Source organism: Mesoplodon densirostris, chromosome 17 (assembly GCF_025265405.1).
Source record: "Mesoplodon densirostris isolate mMesDen1 chromosome 17, mMesDen1 primary haplotype, whole genome shotgun sequence".
NCBI classification, from domain to species: domain Eukaryota; kingdom Metazoa; phylum Chordata; class Mammalia; order Artiodactyla; family Ziphiidae; genus Mesoplodon; species Mesoplodon densirostris.
In genome coordinates, this window is record NC_082677.1 from 8,488,389 (window position 1) to 8,512,471 (window position 24,083).

General features: G+C 37.2%; 1 protein-coding gene across 1 annotated transcript in view; it reads left to right on the forward strand.

Moving 5' to 3' along the window:
- FRY (FRY microtubule binding protein) overlaps positions 1-24,083 on the forward strand; it is a 323,927-nt gene that overhangs the window by 224,220 nt on the left and 75,624 nt on the right. The window contains exons 20-31 of the mRNA XM_060079899.1: positions 25-111; positions 2,307-2,566; positions 2,970-3,159; positions 3,766-3,890; positions 6,077-6,134; positions 7,364-7,455; positions 7,747-7,919; positions 8,994-9,154; positions 10,710-10,820; positions 14,533-14,687; positions 21,897-21,996; positions 22,311-22,482. Of these exons, the coding sequence (XP_059935882.1) occupies positions 25-111; positions 2,307-2,566; positions 2,970-3,159; positions 3,766-3,890; positions 6,077-6,134; positions 7,364-7,455; positions 7,747-7,919; positions 8,994-9,154; positions 10,710-10,820; positions 14,533-14,687; positions 21,897-21,996; positions 22,311-22,482 (1,684 nt within the window). The remainder of the gene's footprint in view (positions 1-24; positions 112-2,306; positions 2,567-2,969; positions 3,160-3,765; positions 3,891-6,076; positions 6,135-7,363; positions 7,456-7,746; positions 7,920-8,993; positions 9,155-10,709; positions 10,821-14,532; positions 14,688-21,896; positions 21,997-22,310; positions 22,483-24,083) is intronic.

The window sequence follows — 24,083 nt, forward strand, 5'->3', positions numbered from 1 at the left end:
TATAATCGTCTCCTTTATGTACAGGATGATGACAGGCCTATGATTGATGTCATGGATCAGCTAAGTTCTTCCATTCTCGAAAGTTTTATTCACGTAGCAGCTTCGGATTCGGTAAGTACATGTTTGATCCTGATTGCTGATAGTTCTTAAGTATAAGCTCTGGGCCTGGCTGGAAAAGAGACACAAAGAAAAATGATACGGAAGAATTCTGGGATTTTATGTCAGGTTAATAAACCAGAACAAAAGTACTTAGGGAAACAAGACTAGCTTTTCAAATACTAGCTCAGGACACCTTCAGATAAATTTAAATCAAAATTTGAGTCTGAGGAAGATAGATAAAGTTTTGCAAATTGCAATTTCAAGAATTGCTCAGGATTCTTTCAGAAAATTAATTTGCTTTATTTATTACACTTAATGCTATATAACCTGTATTTGTGTGTTGTTTTACAGTTTACAAGGTACTTTCACATTTATTATCTATTTTGACCCTCATAGGTATTGAAACTCAAAAACATTAAGGGGCAGGGCTGAGTCACACAGAGTCTCAGGGCCTGGACTTGACCCTCTCTGGACTCTGAATCTCGTAGAGGTTTATCTGCTACACAAATACATTCTTTGCTTTAAAGAGCATATTGGCAGCTTTCAATTTCTGATGAAGTAGAAGGAACATTGAAACCGATTTTAATTACCTGATTTTTTTTTTTAATTAGTAAAACAGAGTAATGGGACTTGGATTGATTTTCGCTAAATAGCTGAAGAGAGGCAGGCTGATGTGCCTTGTATATTCTGATCAAATAACTATAAATGAATATAAACATATTTGACAAAGAGCTATAAATAAATATAAAACCTAAAGGCACCTGTGAGCTTTTTAATGACCTTTTCTAACCGAGAGTGAAGACAGATCCCTATTTTTAGCAACCCTGTTCTTGCTTATGGTTGGAATATTAATGATAATTACTAAAACTGTTAGCCAAGTAGTGCAGACCTTAACAGTGATAGGGAATACCTCTACCTCTTTTAGAAATTCAGATTGTTTTGACACTGAATGGAAGAGTCAGGCGTAATTGTTTTATATACATATCTTGTTTCCCTGCAGCTTTTGTTCTGTTCCTGTGATTTTGTTCTGTGTTTATCAGAGTCTGAATCTGGAGCCTGGGTAACCAGATCAGCAGAGTACTGCACGTAGGAAGATGCACTGAGGGGGAGAAGAGGCGTGGGGGGAAGTAGCGCCTGCTCTGTGCCAGGTTTTGACATCCCTTATCTCACGTCATCCACTTAAAGATTAAGTGCGATCAGCATTATAATTTCCAAGTCATAAATTAAGCAGACAGAGACTCCGGGGTGTTCAGAAATGTTCCCAGGTCAGGGGCTTTGGGCAGAGCCAGTGTTGGAGCCTTAAGTCTCTGGCTCTGAAGCTGAAGCTGCGCCTCTTCAGCCCATTAACCATGGAGGCCACAGGTGCAGCACTCTGGCGCATGGGAGCTCAGAGACCCAGCAGATAAAATGGGTCACTTTAAATGCCTGACAAACATAATGGCAATTTTCTCTCCACGTACAACAGCTAGATTATTTGAAACTTGGTCTTCCCTCAGCTTTGATACTACTCTGGACTTAAAAGAGAATGAAATATAAGACATTATGTGGTATCAATATATAAATATATCTCTCTATATAATATAGATTCAATGTGGATATAGATATCTTTCCAAAGGTTTTAGAATGTATTATTTTAGCTTGATATCATAGGACGAGAATAAGTAGGTATCTTACCTCAAAAATCTTTAATAAAATACCCTTCATAAAAGAGATTGCACTTAGCCATCTCCCTAAGCCAGGGAGAATGTATTTCGGTCCAAGTAAAGGTAAACAAGATCATGGCTTTAAAAAAAAAAAAACTAATTACAGGGATAATAACACACTTATGCATCTCAGAGATTAATAACTTTTCAGAATTTTAAGTTGGCAAATCCACGGTCAAGTTCAAATTAGCTCATGTTGTATATTTGTTCGACAAGTATTTAGTGGGCAGCTCCTGGGTACTCGTGTGTGGGGCTCTGCAACATGGACCCCTGCCCTTAAACTCCGCACTTCCGCTGCCTGCAGTCTCCCATAGGAATGGCCGTGACCGCAAACCCAGGTCCGGCGTGGGAGGTGTGGGAAGGGTGCTTCAGGTTCCGAGCTGGACCCATTGCAGAGGTGGACGGGAAAAGCATCATGGAGGAAGGGACGTTGGGCTGAGGCAGGACGAGTACGTGGAGCTTGCCGTTCAGCACCGACTCATCGCCTGCTTCTCGCACCTGCAGGCGACCTTACCCCTGACCCACAGCGTGGACCTGCAGTGGCTGGTGGAGTGGAACGCCGTCCTGGTCAACAGCCATTACGATGTGAAGAGCCCGTCCCACGTCTGGATTTTCGCTCAGTCTGTCAGAGACCCCTGGGTCCTCTGCCTCTGCAGCTTTCTCCGGCAGGAGAACTTGCCCAAGCACTGCCCCACTGCCCTCAGCTACGCCTGGCCTTACGCCTTCACGCGGCTGCAGTCCGTGATGCCTCTGGTGGACCCGAAGTAAGGGACCCCTACGCTTCCCTCTGTTTTGTTTGTTTCACCATTTGCCCTCTTACATTTTCGTTTTATATATGAGGTCGGGATATAATTCTCTAGTTTCTGACCATCTTACTACAGAAGTCTTCACATTGAGTAAATACAGGTTAAAAGTTCTTGTCTAGAGCTAATTTTTTTCCCTCCCTTAATAATCATTATGATTGTCTGAGTACAGAGTCTCAGCCCCTTACTGGTGAAGAGTTCTATTCAGCTTTCCATCCCATAGAGACATTCCCTGTCCAGACAGACAGTCCTTGACAGACAATTGTTCAACTCAGTTGGAGCGCTTCCCAGGATCTTTATTTAATAAGTGATACCTAAAATCCGGAACTTAGTTTCACTCTTGTTTTTGACTTTGTATTTTTAGCAGCCCAATTAACGCCAAGAAAACCAGCACTGCCGGCAGCGGAGACAACTACGTTACATTGTGGAGAAATTACCTTATTCTTTGTTTTGGAGTCGCAAAACCCAGTATTATGAGCCCGGGACACTTAAGAGCTTCCACTCCAGAAATAATGGCGACTACACCTGATGGTACCGTGAGCTACGATAACAAGGTGACATGACATGCTTCAGAAGAATTATTCTGTAAGGTTTTTTTTTAGCTTGTTTGTCTAGATTTCACAGTGTGAATTGCACTGTGCCTGCCATCTGGAATATATGGGATCAGATTTTCATCCTACACATTTCTAAATTCCATTGAGCGTTTGTGTGAATAATTTATTATTCCTCCCTGACAAGTGGGGAACTGAAAATAAAGGGAAGTTAAGAAACTTGCCTAAGGTCGTAGAGTCACTTATATTTATTAGCGCCCTGAGGTTTGCTTCATGTCCTACATATCACATTTCTCTCACTCCTCACCGAGTGTTCACCTTTAAACCATGTCTTGATTAACTTATCTTGTTAAAGATGGTTTTGTAGATTTAAGTATTTTTTTAAAAAAGAAGACTATTATAATACGAATATTCTTTAGAATTTGTGTCCCAGATAAAAAATGCATTCATTGTGCTGTTTTCAGATTTATGTGTTTTTTTTTTTCCTGAAATGATGGCAGTGCCTTGGGATGTGGTTCAGTACTTTAAAACTGTTATAATGGAATCATTGATTAAAAGAAGCATCAGTTATCATGTTACCTCTTTTTCACTTTTAACAACTTGTTTCAGGCCATAGGCACCCCATCGGTGGGAGTTCTGTTAAAGCAGTTGGTGCCTTTGATGAGACTAGAGGGCATTGAGATCACAGAGTCCTTAGTTTTAGGATTTGGAAGGACAAATTCCCTTGTTTTCAGGTACGGTAGTCTTAATGAGTTGTTCTAAACTCCTGTATACTGCTGCTATCGTAGTTCCTGCTTCTCACTCAAGCTTGAGTTCGTGTTTGGCATGTGTCTGGAGGTCTGCAGGCTTTGCACGATTCCCTTCATGTCCTCGTTGGTTGACATGCATGTGACAAGCATTCCCTGCAACTGCCTCGAGTTTCACGTTTAGACGTTGCAACTTCGATTTTACGTCTCAGATTTTCTCTCACTTGCAAGCTTTGTTTTAGATAACCATAAATGAAGATAATTCCATGTCAATCCCCAGTTAGCCAGACTGTTCAGAGGCTATAAAGTCAAAATAATGAGCGTCTGCTCATCAGCCGCTTATACAACAGACTCTCAAAGGTTAGACATTGACAGAACAATTTCAGGGGTGTCTGTTACGTGTCACGCTTGCTGGTCTTTCTATAAGATGCTGTATCTGCCTTAAGAGAACCATTATGTCTCACTTTCTGGATTCCTTACTCATTTCACACCTTTACTCAAATAACCCTTCCATCTGAGGCCATGTCAGAGCCTTTTCCAAGAGTCATAAAATTTTATTTCAGGCTGCCTCTGATGATTTTATCTAGCAACGAAAACCTATAAAGACAAAGAAAATCTTAGTTTTTCCTATACACAGAAAAGGGAAAGCTCCAAGCATCTGTGAGAAACCCTATCTGAAAAATAAAGATTAACGAGACGTTTTAGAAGCAACTGAAAAAGATCTGTTACAGTATAGAGTCAAATTTTATCCTTAAAAAAAGCAATTGTGAGTTCTGACCACTTAAGTGCCAGTTAACCAGTGTTTTCACTGATTAATTAGTTAAGACAAAGCATCATACAGAAATACTACAAGAAGATAATAAAAACAATTCCTGGAATTACCTAATGTCTTTCCCAAAGAACCTAAGGCTCTTTTGTATATCTTACTGTCTGAGTACTCCTAGGAGCAAGTAAGATTACGCAATGTACTGGCCACGTGGGTGTGGAAAACACTGTCCCTGGGACTCAGTTCCTTTACCTGTAAAATTGTCATAATAAAAATAAACTGTATCTCTCTAATTTTAAAAAAATGGTATAATTATAGAATCTATCTTATAGATGTATCAAGAGGATTAAATGTAAAAATGCACGTAAATATTTGATAAATGATTGCTATTAGATGAAGGAGACCATTAGCGTTATTTCCATTTTTTGAAGAAATTCTAACATCTGTGTTGGAGAAATCTGCAATGGAATACAGGATTTCTGTTCTTCAGTACAGAATGCCATAGAGTTTTTGCCTTCGTGTCCTTGGATTTCCCTGGAGGGTGATGTCTAATAGCACAAAATATTCTACCAGAAAATACAAGATTTTCAGACACGGAGCAGACTATAGATGAAATACCTAGCCACAGGCTAGATCCCCTAATTTTGTCTGTTTTGACAAAGCAATTCAGAAGTCAGTTCCTAAAGATGACAGCTGGTTAGATTACCAGGTATAAAGCTGAGAATTGGAGAAAATGGGGACAGATGAAGTATACACATGTACTATCAGACATGGATTAATCTGATAAAATTTTTTAGTTTTACTACACAAGAGAAAAGGTTTTGATGAGAACCTCACTATTAAAGTGGTTGCCATAATTTGCATTTATCATGTAGCTCAAATAAAGGAATTTATCTCTGAAATTCCAAAAAGACTTTATTTTAAAATCAACAGTCCTCTGAGCACAGATCCCAAAGGTAGTGCCATAGTTACTACACCTGTTTCTTTTGCTCCAATTAGACTGAAAATTTCTTCTGTTTAGGGAATCAATTTTATTTCTCTTCAGTCCCTCAGCCTGTGGGAAAGTGCTTTCAATTTAGTAAGCACTTACAAAATATTGTTGGTTTAGTTGTTCAGGTAGGGATTTTTGCCATAGACTCTCTGGAACATTAAATCAAAATCAAGTCAACAAATATGTATTGAGCCCAAATTATATACGTAGCATTGGAGTTAAGACTGATAATACAAAGTACAAGCCAATGGCAATTTCCATTTCACCACATGATACAGAAATGGAAAGGCCAGAGGAGATTTTGATGTCAGAAGCGAAGTTTAAAAAGCAGATGATTTGGGATTGAATGGCTATATTTTGTGACAAATTTGGTGTCAACAATAATGAATTCTAAATACTCACCTTTTTCATTCATAGAGAATTGGTGGAAGAACTTCATCCATTAATGAAAGAGGCTCTGGAACGAAGACCAGAGGTAAGATTTTGAATTTATATAATTAATGCCTTGGCAGGAATAAAGACGTAGACATAAAGAATGGATTTGAGGACATGGGGTGGGAGGGCGAAGCTGGGGCGAAGTGAGAGTAGCATCGACATATATACACTACAGAATGTAAAATAGTTGGCTGGTGGGAAGCAGCAGCATAGCACAGGGAGATCAGCTCGGTGCTTTGTGATGACCTAGAGGGGTGGGATAGGGAGGGTGGGAGGGAGGCTCAAGAGGGAGGGGATATGGGGACGTGTATGCATGTGGCTGATTCACTTTGTTGTACAACAGAAACTAACAGTATTGTGAAGCAATTATACTCAAATAAAGATCTATTAAAAAATAATAATTAATGCCTTGGTTTATTTGGACAGTAGTGTGAATTTAAACCATACCCAGTGGTTTCCCCTAAAGAATACAAACATACCAACATGCTTTTAACAATGAATCTTACTATTTTAACTTTTGTTATTTTCATTAATTTTTGAGATTTGAGTATTTAGTATAATCTGGTTCTGATTTTAAAAGATTTTAAGTCCTAAACTTATGAAAGAAAAGCAACCTAAATAGTCATATGTATGTTAAGATATTATATTCTTTTGTAAGAGGTTTGAGTTAAGATTGAATTGGGGGTTTTAGTTAGTTTGCTTTTTTTTTATAAGGGGTTGAATAGCCAAGAACGTTATTTGTTTCATCTGGTATATAAAGCACTTTCCTCAACATTATCTTCCCTGAAGTGAACTCTGAAAAGGATAAACTTAGAATGTAGCAGGATAAAAAACTAAATAAAATAGAATAAGACTAAAAAAGAGGCTTCCCATGTACTAGATAAGATACAAGAAGTAGCAGAAGTTTGGCAATTTAAGTAAGAACAGTGTTACCTCTATGACCAGAACTGGTGGGACTGTTAGTGTCCACTGTCCTTTGCCACTTCTTTCTGATGCTTTAGTTTTTCAGCAGCTGCTGGAGGCCTCTAGGAACTGAGACTTGTTGACTCTCAACATTTCCAAGTTACAGATATTTATTGGCCCACTTGTGATCTGTTTCTCTTATAGCCTGTGATAGCAAGCGTTTTCTCTAAGGATTAGGAAGAAAGAAAAATACTTTCTGTCCTTTGTGTTTAGAAAATTGAAAATGACTAGATTACACCTTCCTTTAAAGCACAGTTAACATTATTGTGCCCATGTTTATAAGTGGTACTACCTCTTTCTGCACAGAACAAAAAACGCCGAGAACGGCGAGACTTGTTAAGGCTACAGCTACTTCGAATTTTTGAACTTCTGGCTGATGCTGGTGTAATAAGTGACAGGTAAGGTGGAAATTCTACTGAGTTGATCTTTCCTCACCAAACTGATGTTTTTGCCTCTCTTTTTTTCATTCTGTCTTTTAAAATATATATATATATATATATATATTACCTTTAACTTTTACTTAGAAAAGTCCAAAAAACCTTGTTTTTTTAATATTCTGTTGACACTGCATATACGTCAAGGACAAATTTAGTGTGCGAGTTCTGACAGTGAATCTTATTTTCCATGAAGCATGTACTACTTTGACATCAAGACTAATCGTCTAAAAGTTTAATTTCCTTTTATTCCAGCACCAATGGAGCCCTAGAACGGGATACTTTAGCCCTTGGAGCTTTGTTCTTAGAGTACGTGGACCTGACCCGCATGCTCCTAGAAGCTGAAAATGATAAAGAAGTGGAAATTCTTAAAGACATCCGGGCACATTTTAGTGCCATGGTTGCTAACTTGATTCAGCGCGTTCCAGGTACAGTGATGCATCACTGCAAATCACCTTTTGTGCTTGAAATATCACTTGTGTTCCTCATGACTGTGCTTTCCTCTTTAAACCTACTGACCTGTTTGCAGGTCTGGGATGGGATCGTCTGTTTGTTTGGAAATCCTTGGAACAGATCGTGGGTATGCAGCACAGAGTTGGAAGGGCAACGGTAGAAATTAACTTTGGCTTTGTGCTCGTCATTATTTCTGTTCTTTGTTTTGGTTCCCACCTGAAAATGAATCTGTATGATTTCCATAGAAAGGAAGTAATTCAGAGGGAAAGTTCACAAAGGCTCTAGTTTTTCATTCTCACTGTGCTAATCTGTGAACATATAATCTCAGCAATATTCCTGCTCTTGACTCTGTCCAGTCAACACATTATATAGAATTCTATATAGCTTAAGAAATTATATTATTGGGATTTTTGTCATAGAACAAATGGGTCTGAAACATTTTCATATAATAGAAGCATAGAGAATAAAAATAGCTGGTCAGTTTGGTATAAAAATTAATGGCTGGAATTAAAATTTTTTGACATAATTACAAAAAGCTGCAGCTCATCTGTTTCTGCTTTTTCATTATGATTTAACATTATGATGTTGTAAAACATTCTTACCAATCCTCCTCATTTTTGATGACCCTAAATTAAGATTTACCTTCTTCAGTTAAAGAATGTTTGTTTGAAATAGACAGTCTATCCGTTGTATTTCACAGTTCTTCCTAAAGACGCAGCAGCAGTCAAGAGAACGTTTTATATGTAATCAGCAGCCGAGTGGAAGGTGTTGCAGTTTTTCTAGATAATGCTTAGAAAACAGTGTCTGTGAGTCCATTTTCTATCTCTACTTTCTGCTCTGAGACAAGGTGCTGTTGACTGAAGCGTGAGGAGAGGAAAGAAAATTAAGCTTGACTTTTTAAATACATATTTCATTACGTAAAGAAAACTTTAGTTAGAAAACGAAATTACTCCTTTCCCCAAAACTTAAGAATCATGCATAATAGCAACGTAAACTGTATTCACTGTATTTTTCAGTCTAGTAGACTCTTAGCTCTGTTTTCTCTCTAGTTCACCACCGAAGATTTCTCTTCCCCCAGCAAAGCCTGAGGCACCATCTTTTCATTCTATTTAGCCAGTGGGCAGGACCCTTCAGCATTATGTTCACTCCTCTGGATCGTTATAGTGATAGAAATCATCAGATTACAAGATACCAGTATTGTGCATTAAAGGTAGGTCACCTTTGACTCATGAATGACTTTTGTCAGATAGATGGTCTCTTTCCTTAAACAACCATGCCTTAAATAAGATTAAAATAAATAATATAATATGACATGATAAAATATAAGCACACATGCAAAAAAACCCAAATATATACACGTATATAAATACATAAGCTAACTCTATAAATTCTAAAATATCCATACATAAACTAAATAGATAGCTATGTATAAACATGTAAATATTCCGATTGTGTTCACAATTTCAAAATGCAAAACTTTTCCAAGATCCCACTAGATAAAAGGTTTCTACTATATGAAAACCATAGTTTTTGCTTATTTACCCTTTAAGTAACTGCCTTGCCAATTAACTTCCAACTTAAAATATATATATTCCCTTTTTAGTCTCCTCCTATCCTAGAAGACTCCCAGAAATAAGTTTCTACAATTCTAGGACTGTTCAACATTTCCAGAACCATTATTCCTTACAGTTTAATTTCCTTTAGAAAACTAACTATATATTGTCTTAGTCATATATACCAGGAGTTGCTAACTGTCAAGTTGACTTTTGACTTTATGGAGCTAATATAAGCCATGGCCCTGATAATCATTTGGACCTACGGATTACAAAGTGAATCAAGATCTTCCCTTCTCTTCCCTTCTCTTGCTTTCTCCCCACCTCAAAGGAACTAAAGTTCATATTCTTCATTTTCTTTATCTTTGATTAAGAATCACAATTATTTATTTCTACATTTTTCATAGTTTGCCAATTTAGTGCATCAGTCAAATATTTGTCAAGTTTGTCGGTTCAGTATATTAGTTAAATATTTGTCATCAACACAAAATTTGAAAACTATATTTATCATAAGCAGAATTCATTCACTTGAAGTCACTGATGGTAAGTTTAAGTCCTGTGAAATGGTCATTTTGTCTTGAATATCTCAGCCTTTCATTATAAAGATTTATTATAAAATTATATGTCTACAAAGTTCAATTTATGGGTTTTAACTCTTATAAAAAGAGACAAAATTGGGAATCTGGTATTTTTTATTGAATCTACTAAGGAATACTTTAAAATCTTATGGAAATAACTGCTTTAAAAGACCCTCATCAGGACTTCCCTGGTGGCACAGTGGTTGAGAGTCCTCCTGCCAATGCAGGGGACAAGGGTTCAAGCCCTGGTCCAGGAAGATCCCACATGCCACGGAGCAGCTGGGCCCCTCTGCCACAGCTGCTGAGCCTGTGCTCTAGAGCCCGCAAACCACAACTACCGAGCCCGCGTGCCACAACTGCTGAGGCCCACATGCCTGGAGCTCATGCTCCGCAGCAGGAGAGGCCACTGCAGTGTGAGGCCAGTGCACCACAGTGAAGGGTGGCCCCTGCTTGCCACGGCTAGAGAGGCCCTGCGCGCAGCAGCAAGGACCCAATGCAGCCAAAAATAAAAATAAATAAATAAATTTATTTTTTAAAAAAAAGACCCTCATCATTTATAAATCTAGTAGTATGTGTTTTAAAGTCAGTTGTGTACCATTCAGTCATCCCAGGTTGTGTTCTGTTTTGTCATCAGGCAATGTCAGCAGTGTTGTGCTGTGGCCCAGTGTTTGACAATGTGGGCCTTTCCCCAGATGGCTACCTGTATAAGTGGCTTGACAACATTCTGGCTTGTCAAGATTTACGAGTAAGTACTAGCCAAAAATACATTGTTTTTAAATGTCTTGGTTATCCTGCCTCAGTTGGGTTACTGACCTGTCTAAGCATTGTTCACAGCACAGTCTCTTCACACATCAGCCACAGAACTGTAGGCTTATGTGTTGTTCACATTACACTATGATGCATCAGGATAAAAAACACAGTAACATTTACCAAAATTGACTATAAACTAGGCCATAAGGCAAGTCTCCACAAAGTTCAGATGATTGAAAGATACAGACTCTGTTCTCTGATCACAGTGGCATTAAGCCAGTAATCAATAATAAAAAAGATAATTAAAAAATGCTCTTCCAGATAACCAATGAGTCAAAGAATAAATAAAAATAGAAACTGAAAAATATTTTTAACTGAAGAATAATGAAACCACTACATACTAAACTTGTGGGTTTTAAATAAAACCTTGCTTAGAATATGGCCTTAAGGGCATATATTGGAAAGAAAAAAGGCTGATGACCTATGCATCCATTTCAAGAAGTTAGAAAAAGAATAGCATATCAAACTCAAAAAAATACATTGAAGAAATAATAGAGATAAGAGCAGAAACTAATTAAAGAGAAAAAATTACTGGAAGTGATCATTTAAGCCAAAAGTTGAATTTGTTAAAAGACTAATAAAATTAGTATATCCATGGCAAGTCTGATTAAGAGAGAGAAGGTGTATGTCACCAACCTCAGAAATGTAAGGGGACATTACTACAGATGCTACAGATATTAAAAATAAGAGAACATATGAACATCTTTGTGCCAATAAACTTCAAAATTTAGATAAAATAGACAAATTCCTAGAAAAACACAGCACAAGAAGAAAAGAAAATCAGAATAGTCATATAAGTAACAAAGAAATGTAATCTATAATTGAAAGTCTTCCCACAAAGAAAACTTTAGGACCAGATGGCTTTATGGATTAATTCAACATTTAAGGAACAGATTGCATTGATTTCATGCAAATCCTCAAAGAGAAAACAGATCAAGAGGAAACATATCTCAACATGTTTTACGAGACTCACATAACCTTCATACTAAAACCTGACAAGAATTTAACAAGAAAGATAGTTAAAAGGCAAATTCATTCATGAACATAGATATAGAAACTTTAAACAAAATATTAGAAAATTGAATTCAGTGATATATTAAAAAGATGATTCATCATGATCAAGTTGGGATTATTCAAGAACTACAAGATTGGTTTAATATTCAAATGTCCTTCAATTCATTTGTATATTAATTATATTAAAGTCACAAGAAGGAAATATCATCTAATCATTTCAATAGATGCAGAAAAAGCATTTAATAAAATTCTACATTCATTCATGAGAGAAACTAATGAAACTAAGAATAAAAAAGAACTTTCTTAGTTTGATAAAGGGTGTCTTAAAAAAAAAACCCAGTAGTAAACATCACACTAAATTGTGAATATTGAAAGTGTTCTCTGAGATTAGAATGACCAAGGAAGCCCATTTTCATTACTTCTATCAACATTATACTAAAGATCCTAGCCAATGTTTTAGAAAAGAAAAAATAAGATATCACGAGTGAAAAAGAAGAAATAGTTTATACAGAAACAGACTCATAGACTTAGAGAACGAATTTATGGTTATGGGGGGTGAGGGATAGATTGGGAGTTTGGGATTGACATGTACATACTGCTATATTTAAAATGCATAACCAACAAGGACCTACAGTATAGCACAGGGAACTCTGCTCAATGCTCTGTAATAACCTACACGGGAAAAGAATTTGAAAAAGAATAGATACATGAATATGTATAACTGAATCACCCTGCTGTACACCTGAAACTAACACAACATTGTTAATCAACTATACTCCAATATAAAATAAACACTGAAAAAAAAAAAGAAATAGTTTGTAGATCTAAATGTGAATGCGAAAAACTGAAGTTTCTAGAAAATAAAACAGGAGGCTATTTTAATCCCTGGGGTTAGGGAAAGATTTATTAAATAGGATGCAAAAATTACTAACCATAAGGGGAGACTAATTAATAACTTCTGTTCACCAAAAGACACAATTAAGAGTGTAAACAGGCTAGCTGTAGAGTAAAAAAAGATATTTGCAACATAAAGCCAACAGAGTCCTTATCTAGAATATATAATGGACCTCTACAAATAAATAAGGTAAAGACACTCATAGAAAAGTGAGCAAGAGACTTAAACAAGCAATCTACAAAAGAGGTTATCCAGTATGTGCAATGTAAGACATGTATAGAAATATTCAAAGCAGTATTATGAAGTCAAAAGCTGGAAACAACCCAGATGTTCATCAGTAGTAGAATGAATAAATTGTGGAGCAATCATAAATTAGAATACTATACAATAATGGAAACTAATAAATGTTGATGACTTTTAAACGTAAGTTGAGTGAAAGAAAGACACAAAATTATATACTATATAATTCTATTTACACAGAGTTCAAAACAGCTCAAACTAACCAATGGTGGTAGAAATCCAGATAGTGGTTACTTTTGAGGAAGAGAGGCTAGTGATGAAGAGAATACACAAAGCAGGCTTCAGTGGTGCTGGTGATCTGGTTTCTTCTAGTATTCACACTAGTGTGTTTAGTTAACATAACTCACCATTTACTTGTGAATTATATACTATCTACATTTTATAACGTTTCTAAAGCACAATAAAAACTTACTGATTTTCTTTCAACTTGAACTAAGTTTTTAATGAGATGTTATTTTTAAGTCCTTTGCAGTAGTATCACCAGCTTTTATCTGCTTCTAAGTACTTAAGCCCGTGGGAAACTAGGTTGATGATATTTGACCATCCAATTAGAATATAGCTCCCCAACTATACTCCAATAAAAATTAATTTTAAAAAATGGTAATTTTGGTACACAATAAAGTTTTTTCGTTTAAAAAAAAAGCAAAAAAAAAAAAAGAAAGGAAAAGAATATAGCTCCCATCTGGGCCCATACCCTATAATATAAGAACAAACAAGGCATAATCTTTCCTTGTCCACCTTGTTGCTACTGGCAGGAGAATGGACAACTTCAGGAAGAGGCAGGAAAATGTTACTTTCTGAGGGGAATATAGCCTCCGGACACCAGGCTTGTCCTGGACAAATGTGACCATACAGTATTTAACAGTAGCTTCAAGAATCATCAGTTAATGATCCTATTAATTCTATCTAGTATGATAATCTTTTCATATGAAAGTCTCTGATTAAAAAGAGCTTATTGGTATTGTATTTCTTTTTAAAAGGTTGCCAGCTAAGCTGTATACCGTATATTTAGTAATCAAGCCTCACGAACATATTCCCTCTGATCTTTTTCCTTAAAAGACTCTGCATTCATGAAGGCTATCCTTTTATATATTTAAAATTTTTTAACCAAATACATGTATTTTTCAAAAATATTTTAAATACAAAAAAGAAACATTGCCAATGAAGTCTTTATCACCTTTTCAGAGTTAAAAATCGAGAATGAGTGGAGCCTATATGACAGATTTACACTGAGTCAAATTTAGTTTATACATTTCAGTTTTCAGTTGCAACATTGCATCCTCTTAAAGAGGAATTCCTGGAATAAAAACTAATCAAGATAAATGTTGAGTGTTCGCTTTCCTTTTACACAATTTATATTCGCTAAGCTTGATTTTGTGTCTTTCCCTGGAATAATCTTTCATTAAGCGTGAATGATTGCTTTCCTCCGTGTGTTCAGGTTCATCAACTTGGCTGCGAAGTTGTTGTCTTGCTGTTGGAACTAAATCCTGACCAAATAAATCTTTTCAACTGGGCAATTGACCGATGCTACACTGGTTCCTACCAACTCGCCTCCGGCTGCTTCAAAGCTATAGCAACTGTGTGTGGAAGCAGGTATGAATTCTTTAAGTGGAAGGTACCGGGCACTGGCGAGTGCAATTAAGGTTACTCTTCATCGTATGAATAATTGAGAGCTGACTGTTTTTGCAAATATTTGAACAGAGTAAATTCTAAGGAAATACAAGATGGCCTATCTTTCCCCAGCAGATAGCCTATTCCCTCTAAGTCTACAGCTACATTGATTTTTCATTCTACTAGGAGAATGGTTTGTAGTTATAGCCTGGAAATTTTTTTTTAATTGCCTGGAAATGTATCATGAAGTATTAGAGCAGGATTTGAAAATGGTAAAGATACCTGAAAGGAATTTCTAGAAATGTTTGTGATAGGTGTGAACTGTAAGCACTTCAGCCATTTTGAGACCAGACTAAACTCGGGAAGCAACCTAAAAATGTTAACTTTCTCTTGCCCAAACCTTGAGAAAAGAAAAAAAGAAAGGAAAATGTGTCTCCTGGGATTCCATGGCTTACACTTTTAAAACCAGTGCCCTAGCTGTGTAAATTAGTCATTCAGTGGAGTATTTCAGTTCTATAATTTATTGAAAGAAATTGTTTCATAACTAAGACAAAAGGGTTAATGAAGCCTCCCCACATTGCAAAAGCTATTCCCAAGAAAGAGCTTATCATGTATTAGAAATCGAGAGAAGGCAGCTCAAATTTATTTTATTTTATTTTTTTAACATCTTTATGGAGTATAATTGCTTTACAATGGTGTGTTAGTTTCTGCTTTATAACAAAGTGAATCAGCTATACAAATACATATATCCCCATATCTCCTCCCTCTTGCGTCTCCCTCCCTCCCACCCTCCCTATCCCACCCCTCTAGGTGGTCACAAAGCACCGAGCTGATCTCCCTGTGCTATGCAGCTGCTTCCCACTAGCTAGCTATTTTACATTTGGTAGTGTATATATGTCCATGCCACTCTCTCATTTCATTCCAGCTTACACTTCCCCCTCCCCGTCTCCTCAAGTCCATTCTCTACTTCTGCATCTTTATTCCTGTCCTGCCCCTAGGTTCTTCAGAACCTTTTTTTTCCTTTTTAGATTCCATATATATGTGTTAGCATACGGTATTTGTTTTTCTCTTTTTGACTTACTTCACTCTGTATGATAGACTATACGTCCATCCACCTCACTACAAATAACTCAATTTCGTTTCTTTTTATGGCCGAGTAATATTCCATTGTGTATATGTGCCACATCTTCTTTATCCATTCATCTGTCGATGGACACTTAGGTTGCTTCCATGTCCTGCTATTGTAAATAGAGCTGCAATAAACATTGTGGTACATGACTCTTTTTGAATTATGGTTTTCTCAGGGTATATGCCCAGTAGTGGGATTGCTGGGTCGTATGGTAGTTCTATTTTTAGTTTTTTAAGGAACCTCCATACTGTTCTCCATAGTGGCTGTATCAATTTACATTCCCACCAACAGTGCAAGAGGGTTCCCTTTTCTCCACACCCTCTCCAGCATTGATTGTTTGTAGATTTTTTGATGATGGCCATTCCGACTGATGTGAGGTGATACCTCATCTGTAGTTTTGATTTGCATTTCTCTAATGATTAGTGATATTGAGCATCCTTTCATGTGTTTGTTGGCAATCTGTATATCTTCTCTGGAGAAATGTCTCTTTAGGTTCTCTGCGCATTTTTGGACTGGGTTTTTTTTTATATTGAGCTGCTTGTAAATTTTGGAGATTAATCCTTTTTCAGTTGCTTCATTTGCAAATATTTTCTCCCATTCTGAGGGTTGTCTTTTCATCTTGTTTATGGTTTCCTTTGCTGTGCAAAAGCTTTGAAGTTTCATTAGGTCCCATTTGTTTATTTATTTATTTATTTTTCCATTTCTCTAGGAGGTGGGTCAAAAAGGATCTTGCTGTTATTTATGTCATCAAGTTTATTTTTGAAAGGACTGATATAGGCTGTTGACTGTCCCTTTTAATTAAATATTGCATTTTAAATAGCTATCTTGAGCTACAGGGTGAAGGGAATAAATGTAAATTAGTTGTGAATTCCAACCTGTTATGGTTCTAAATTAATAAGAACAGTATTTTAGAAGACATCTACTTTCAGTCAACCTAAAACTAACATGCTTTTTAAAGAGGCAAGTTTCTCTTTAATATTTTTCTTTCTTTTATAAAGATAGTAGATAACATTTCATGTCTAAAGCTTTCATTTTCCATAATCTTAGTAGTAAAATTTTTATTATATATATACGTTAATTTCCATAAAAGTCATATCAGATGAACATAATCTAAACTGTCTGATTATCCATTGGTTTATTTCTTTTTTTTTCTTTTTTTTTTTTTTTTTGCGGTACACGGGCCTCTCACTGTTGTGGCCTCTCCCGTTGCGGAGCACAGGCTCCGGACGTGCAGGCCCAGCGGCCATGGCTCATGGGCCCAGCCGCTCCGTGGCATGTGGGATCTTCCCGGACCGGGGCACGAACCCATGTCTCCTGCATCGGCAGGCGGACTCTCAACCACTGCGCCACCAGGGAAGCCCTATTGGTTTATTTCTTGGTGTTAGCAATACTAAGTAATTTATTTATCCTATTGGATATTACCAAAATAACATTTTTTATAGGAGTCTCTTTCTCTGGAGTGTTGTTTTATTTTCAGGTATTTCAACATTCTAAAAATAAATTTCGTTGCATGGCCCTCTCATAAAATATCACACTGCATTCCTCTGGATAAATCTAGGTGTTTTTTTTAGGGAGCACAAATAAATGTTTTATGACTTTAGCAATATAGTCTCAATTCCAATAATATCTCAGTCACAAAAACATGAGGATATAAAGCCCTCTATGTTTAGAGTAGATTTTTTAAGATAGCATCCTAAAATATTTTGGTTTCTGAAACACATATCGCCTATCAGCTTATTTCACAACACTCATCTGTTCAGAGGGAAGGTCAGAGGGCCAGGCAATGCCATGGCTGCAACCTCAGTGCCAAGACAGTAGCCAACATGTGACCACAGATGGTGGTCGTTTCTCACCACAGGGCACATTCAGAATTTAACGTTTCAGCTGTGGCTTAAAGTTGCCCTCTTTTCCCATAAGTTCTCAGTCTGTGTAGTCTGGATAAGCCTCCAGATTTGTTTGCGCAGTCCTCGCACTTCAGTTTTCAGTACTTTTTTCAAAAGCAATTCTGGTGCTTTAGACTTTGTTTTCTGCAAGTTTGCTTCTAAAAAACACCTAAATAACTTATGAAATAATCTGTTCCTAAACAATCATACATAAACTGGATCATATTTTAAATTCCTCAAACAAGGTATCTGTGCAGTAACTCCTGCAACAAGACATACCCTAAAGTGAAGAATTCTTCCTGTAAAGAAAAGAATTACCTCTTCCTTGTCAAATGAGAATGATCATACTCTGTATTTATTTTTGTAGGAATATGACAGTTTATAAGCAGACTCATTTATTAAGGAACCACTTATAACTGACCTTAAAATACCTAAAAGATTTAACATTTAAAAAATGCTCTTGTGGATTAAAATTTTCTACCTTTAGTTTTAGAACTAAAGCAATTTTTACATAGTTAATGTATCAATCCTTATATTCAACAGCTGTGATAATGGGAAAAAATGGTTCTCTGCATTTTTCTTTTTAGTTTATTTCTATAAATGACTCTGTGTGTGTGTGTGTGTGTACGTGCGTGTGTTGTGAACTTGCTGGTCTCCAGTCAAAACTATAACTGTAACTATAACTATGATCTGACTCTGGTGAGGCTGAGAGATTTGGAAGTCAGAGTGGAATGTGAATAGGACCAGGGGAAGCGAGTATAAAAGTAGAAAGTGATGGTAGAACTAATAATATTAGTTTTGAAGCATTTTTCATAAGGTACGTTTCATATTTGATTAAAATCTATTAAATGCAGCTCAGTACTATAATTTAGCACAAAAGAAAATAGCTCACCTGTCAGGCAGCATTAGTTCAAATAACTGTTTGGGTTCTATGTGTGTTCTTATTAATTTTCCCCTCAACTCCAAGTTATATCAGTTTGGAAGAGATAGGGAAATTGAGAGAGATTCAATGGCTTTCCAAGGTTATAAATCAAGGTAAATAATATGCTCCATATTAAAAGTATAGACCGCTTCCAATCACTAGCTTAACTCACCAGAATTCTCTTCACATTTAATTAAATACTTAAGAATGCCATTGTTTTTACTCTTACTCTGTAACATACTACTAGAATATAGTTAATAGATGTCTTAGAATTATATGCAAGATCAACGTTTTAATTTTTAAAGAATTTTGTTGGGTTTATTTTTGGAGGTGGTTTTTGTTTTCATTGTTCTTTGCATGTCTGCCTTGCCTTAACCTTAATTTGAATCAGGCACTGCAAACTTGAATCCTTAAAAGTAAATGGCCCACATTTCTTAAGGGAATAGCATCCATGTATTGCCAAGGAAGACAAGGGAAGCTTATGATTCATGAATCTCAGTCGTACTCCCTAACTGGTGATGTCGAGCCTCATTTGGTTGTGTCACTCAGCTGGAGAATTTCAGGACAGCACAGAGTTTGGGAATTTGGGCTCTGGAAACAGACTGTCTGGAGTTTGACTTCTAGCTCCGCCTCTCATTAAGCTGTGTGCTCTTGAACAAGTTACTACACATGCTTACTCATTTGTGAAATAGGAGGGATAATAGGGTTAGGGTAAGAATTAAATAAAACCAATCTCTTGACCTAACGTCTAGCACATAGTCAGCACCCTGTAAACACGATTATTTTTCAACAGCTGTTGGAGGCAAAGAGCTATGAGGTAATCATATCAGCTGGTAAAATCTGCTTCTCTTTAGCATAAATTTATTCTGAGCTTCGTCATTTAGTTCTAAGTAAGCCAGAGCTAGTGGGTATTTCTCAAATTCTTCAAAATCTCCTCTCTTTCAGATTGAAAAAACAGTTTCATTTCTTGTTTACTTTCTGAACCATATTTACCTTTCATATATTTTACCATTTTATTTTTATTCTGTATGAGCACAGCTGTCTTTATTTCTTTTACCCTTCCACTGCCTACGTTGAATAATTAAATACTGGAAAATGTGAGATTTGGTTTCTAAGCCTATTTTAAACATCTAAGTACAGATGTTTTATTTATGCTCTTGTACTCATTTGAGAGCTTTCTAATTTTTTCCTTCTCTGGATTTCTTTCATTTTCTGTGTCTGTGTTATTTCTTTCAATTTTGTTCCCCTTAAACTCTGTAGCTCAGTCTTAAGCAGCTAATTGAATTCCCTAATTACTTGGTCAAGTGCATAGCCCTGCCTAAGAGGGAGGCTTTGTCTACCCTTCTACTGCCTTTAAATCCCCAGTGATCCTTAGTAGTTTCCAGTGTTTATTTATATTAAAAACATATGTATTAAATCCCAGTGTCAGAGACAGCAATGTAGGTAAGATGTCTCTGCTACTGTGGGGCTCAGAAGAAAGTTACCTTTCTATTTTCACAGTCAGAAAGGTCTGTTTCCAGATACTGCAGTTTGTAAGAATTCCAAATTAGACTGGCCATGAAATGATCTATTGTGAGGTGTCCAAGAGGCTGATAGCACTGTGGATAAGTGTTTGAATTCTTTGGAGTCATACAAATCCAGGATGGAATCTAGGCTCCACTACTTCTCCCTAACCTTTGGCAAGTACTTAACTTCTTTAAGCCTCACAAGCTTGTTGTGAATATTAAATAACAAATCTAGATAAAGGACTTGGTACAATAACTAGCACAAAGCAAGCACATCATAACATAAATGTTATCCATTGTTTATCATCATCCTCACCACCATTATTTGGGGGCTTTGCCCAATTTCTCACCTAACACATCAACCTCATGCATTTTTGCTCACTTAAAGTTCTAGAAAAGCAATCATTTGGGAGTGCTAATTGGTAAAGCCACTTTGGAGGGCAATATAGCAGTATCTACCAGAATTTTAATGTGCCCTTTGACCCTGCATGACCTCTTCTAGAAATCTGTTCTAAAGAAATACTTGCACATTTGGTGTTTGTGGTATTATCATAGTGAAAAAAATGAAAATAACCTTTAAATGTCCGTCAACACATGTCAAAGTTTGGCTTCCCCAGGAAGCAAGACTCTGAGGTGGAGATTTGAGTCCAGGAAATTTATTAGGGAATACCCTTGAGATCAACATCTGTGGGGAAGTGAGGGAAACAGGACTGGGCAGAGGAAAGAACCCTCAGCCAATCCCCCAGGGGTGCTCCTGGGGAGTAGGCATGACTTTGGCCTAGGCAATTCCCAGAGGGGTATTCAGCCAAAGGTATCAGCCTGCAACACCATGGTGGGAGATTGAGTGCCTCAGTCCTGAAGGGGGAACTAGGTGGCACACCACAGCATCCACTACAAGAGTGGTTATTTATGGTACATCCATACTATGGAACACAGTCCAGCTACTAGAAAGACTGGCCTCACTGTCCAGTGAAAAAGCGAATCCCCAAACAATACATGTAGGTAGTATAATTACATTTATGTTTAAAATTCTGTGTAACGGGGGAGAGGTATTTTCATATATAACCTTTCAAAATGGTGTTCTCTCTGCCCCATGCTACCCCTTCCATGGCCTTGCTAACAATTACCATGTCTCTTGGCACTTCAGGGCTTAGTTTACTTATTTCCTCCTTCAGAAAGCCTCCTCTAACCCAAGTCTGATGGAGGTGTCCCTTGTTGGGATTCTGTATCATGCTGTGGATAATCCCATCATAACTCATCATAACTAGACTGTATAGTTTGTCTCCCTAGCTAAACTGTAAGCCTTCCTTAGGGGAGGGCACCAGCCTTACTAACTTAGTATCATCTGTACTTTGCAGTTGTTTCTGATAGATGTTTGGTGTTTAATAAATTTAGATAGATTGAATGAAAATAGTAAGTCGGTGAGCTGTTGAGAAATTTAGACATATTGTCTTCTTCTTTTCCTCTTGTATTTGGTTTTCATTGAAATGTGTTTGCAGTAGATAGACTTTTGTGTTCATTTATCCTGGTGTGACTATATTCAATTTTAACCCATAATAGAGCTATTTCCCTTCACCTGCTAATAAACATTAAAAGAATGAGGGGGGTGGGGGAATGGCCACATGGGCTTGGGAATGTCATTAGTAAGTGTGACCGAGGTCAGTGTGCCATCTAGAATTTTGAGAGGTAATGATTTATCAAGATTACTAGCCAGGCTGTCTCATAAACTATGCTGTTTATGTTTTTTTTTAGGAACTATCCCTTTGACATAGTGACATTGTTAAACCTTGTTCTATTCAAGGCTTCTGACACCAACAGAGAGATTTATGAAATCTCCATGCAGCTTATGCAGGCACGTATCATTGACTATGTTGACATTTCCATCCTCGAGCACAAAAAATAGAAATGGTAGTTGATCTACTGGATTGCTATTTATTGATATGTATTTATTTATTTCTGCATATCACCGGTGGATATGATGAGTGAGAAAACAATTACATAATCTTCTGTAAACATAGGAAGCAGCTGATGCTTTACCTTTAATACAACATTAAAATATTCATTCATTAGTTTTTATTACAAAACTTTATTCAATATAAATACTCCTGAGATAGCTAGCCAATGTTTTTTCATACTGTTTATTACTTTCCTACTACTTCTTTATAGATCCTTGAAGCAAAGCTTTTTGTGTACTCGAAGAAAGTAGCTGAACAAAGACCTGGAAGTATTCTCTATGGAACACACGGCCCGTTGCCGCCCCTGTACAGCCTGTCACTAGCCCTCTTGTCGTGCGAACTGGCCAGGATGTACCCCGAGCTCACTCTCCCTCTCTTCTCAGGTACCATGTGATAGTCAGTCGTGACATGTGTGATCATTTCTGCTCTAAGTTTTCTTACTTTTTAAATTCTAGTGTAATTTAGAATCAAAATTATTGATGCTAAATTTGTAGCTCAAAATTACTCTGGGCTAAGTTCAGTTACATATAAAAGTAAATTCTAGAGTATCTTTAAAACAGTGTATCTAAAATAGTGTAGGTATAAATATGGGTGGTATAACTTCTAATACAAATAATTGCTGTAAGTTGTTTTTTGGTGGTGGTGATGATGGTATTTTGTAGCTTGAATGTTACATGTATCAGTAGCTTGAATGCTACATGTATCAGTTGTTGAGAGTTTGAATCGGGGCACGCCTTTACGAGTAATCTTTGTGAATCATGTTTTGGAAAATCCATTTATCTGAGACAGACATAGTCACATCCTTGCATTGTGCCTGAAACAGTGGAAGGACTCAAGGAAAACCTTTTTGATAAATTGATTTTCTTCTTGGAAAATTAAAATTTATTTTTATTCACTTCAACCAAGATTTGAGTGCCACCTGTATGCCAGGCACTGTGATTGGATCCTAGGAATACCGAGGTGAATTAAACAGCCTCTCCCATCAAAGTTTCATTGTCTAGTAATAAAGAAAGCTGTGCAATCATATGATTATGATACAGTGTTTAAAAAGCACATTCTCTGTATGAGATGGAAGATCAGGGAGTGTAGCAAGTACCATTTTTAAAAAGCACATTCTCTGTATGAGATGGAGGATCAGGGAGTAATCAGTTACTGGGCCAGGAATATCAGAAAAGACTTCCCAGAGAAGTTGATGCCTTGAGCTGCAATTTGAAAGAAGAGTAGAAATTTGCAAAGCAGATAAATAGTTGACATTGCAGTTGGCAAGCAGACAGGCATTACTGGCCAAGGAAATATCATATGCATTGGCTTAGAGGTATAAAATACAATGATGCATTTGAGAGATTATATAGTAGTCAGTTTGGCTACTACAACATGCAGGGAAGGGGGAAAGTTTGAGATGGTCACAGACAGGCAGAGAGGCAGAAGTCCATCTTGGAAGGCCTTGTATTGTACCCTAAGGAGTTTGTAGGCCAGTGACCACATACGTGCTCCTTGAAACCCCTCAGAAGCCTGTGAACAGGAAGGGCATCCAAGCAAGCCGCTTGGGTTTTGAAAGCCACTCATCTGTTTCAAACAAGAAGAGAGGGGACGAGATCAGAGTGCATTTTAGAAAGACTGACTGCAGTGTGGTGAATGGATTAGAGAACATCCAATCTAGAGAGAAGAGACCAGTTGAGAAATGATGACGGTAGTCCACGGAGGAAATGAAGAGGACCTGAACTCAGACAGCCCCGTGAGAGCAGAGGGGAGAGACCAGAGTCAAGAGCTACTGGGCAGAGTGCACAGAAGGGAGTGCCTAGTGCCATATCTGGGAAATGGGTGGTGGCAACCCCACCTGGAGAGCCGATTCAGGGAGAAGAGGAGGGTCAGGCCAAGGCAGAGATCATGAGCTCGGTTTGGGTTATTGAGTGTAGGCATCTGTTGGACATCCTGAGTATAGACAGACCAGGGTCAAGGGAAGGCCAGCGGTAGAGACTTATGG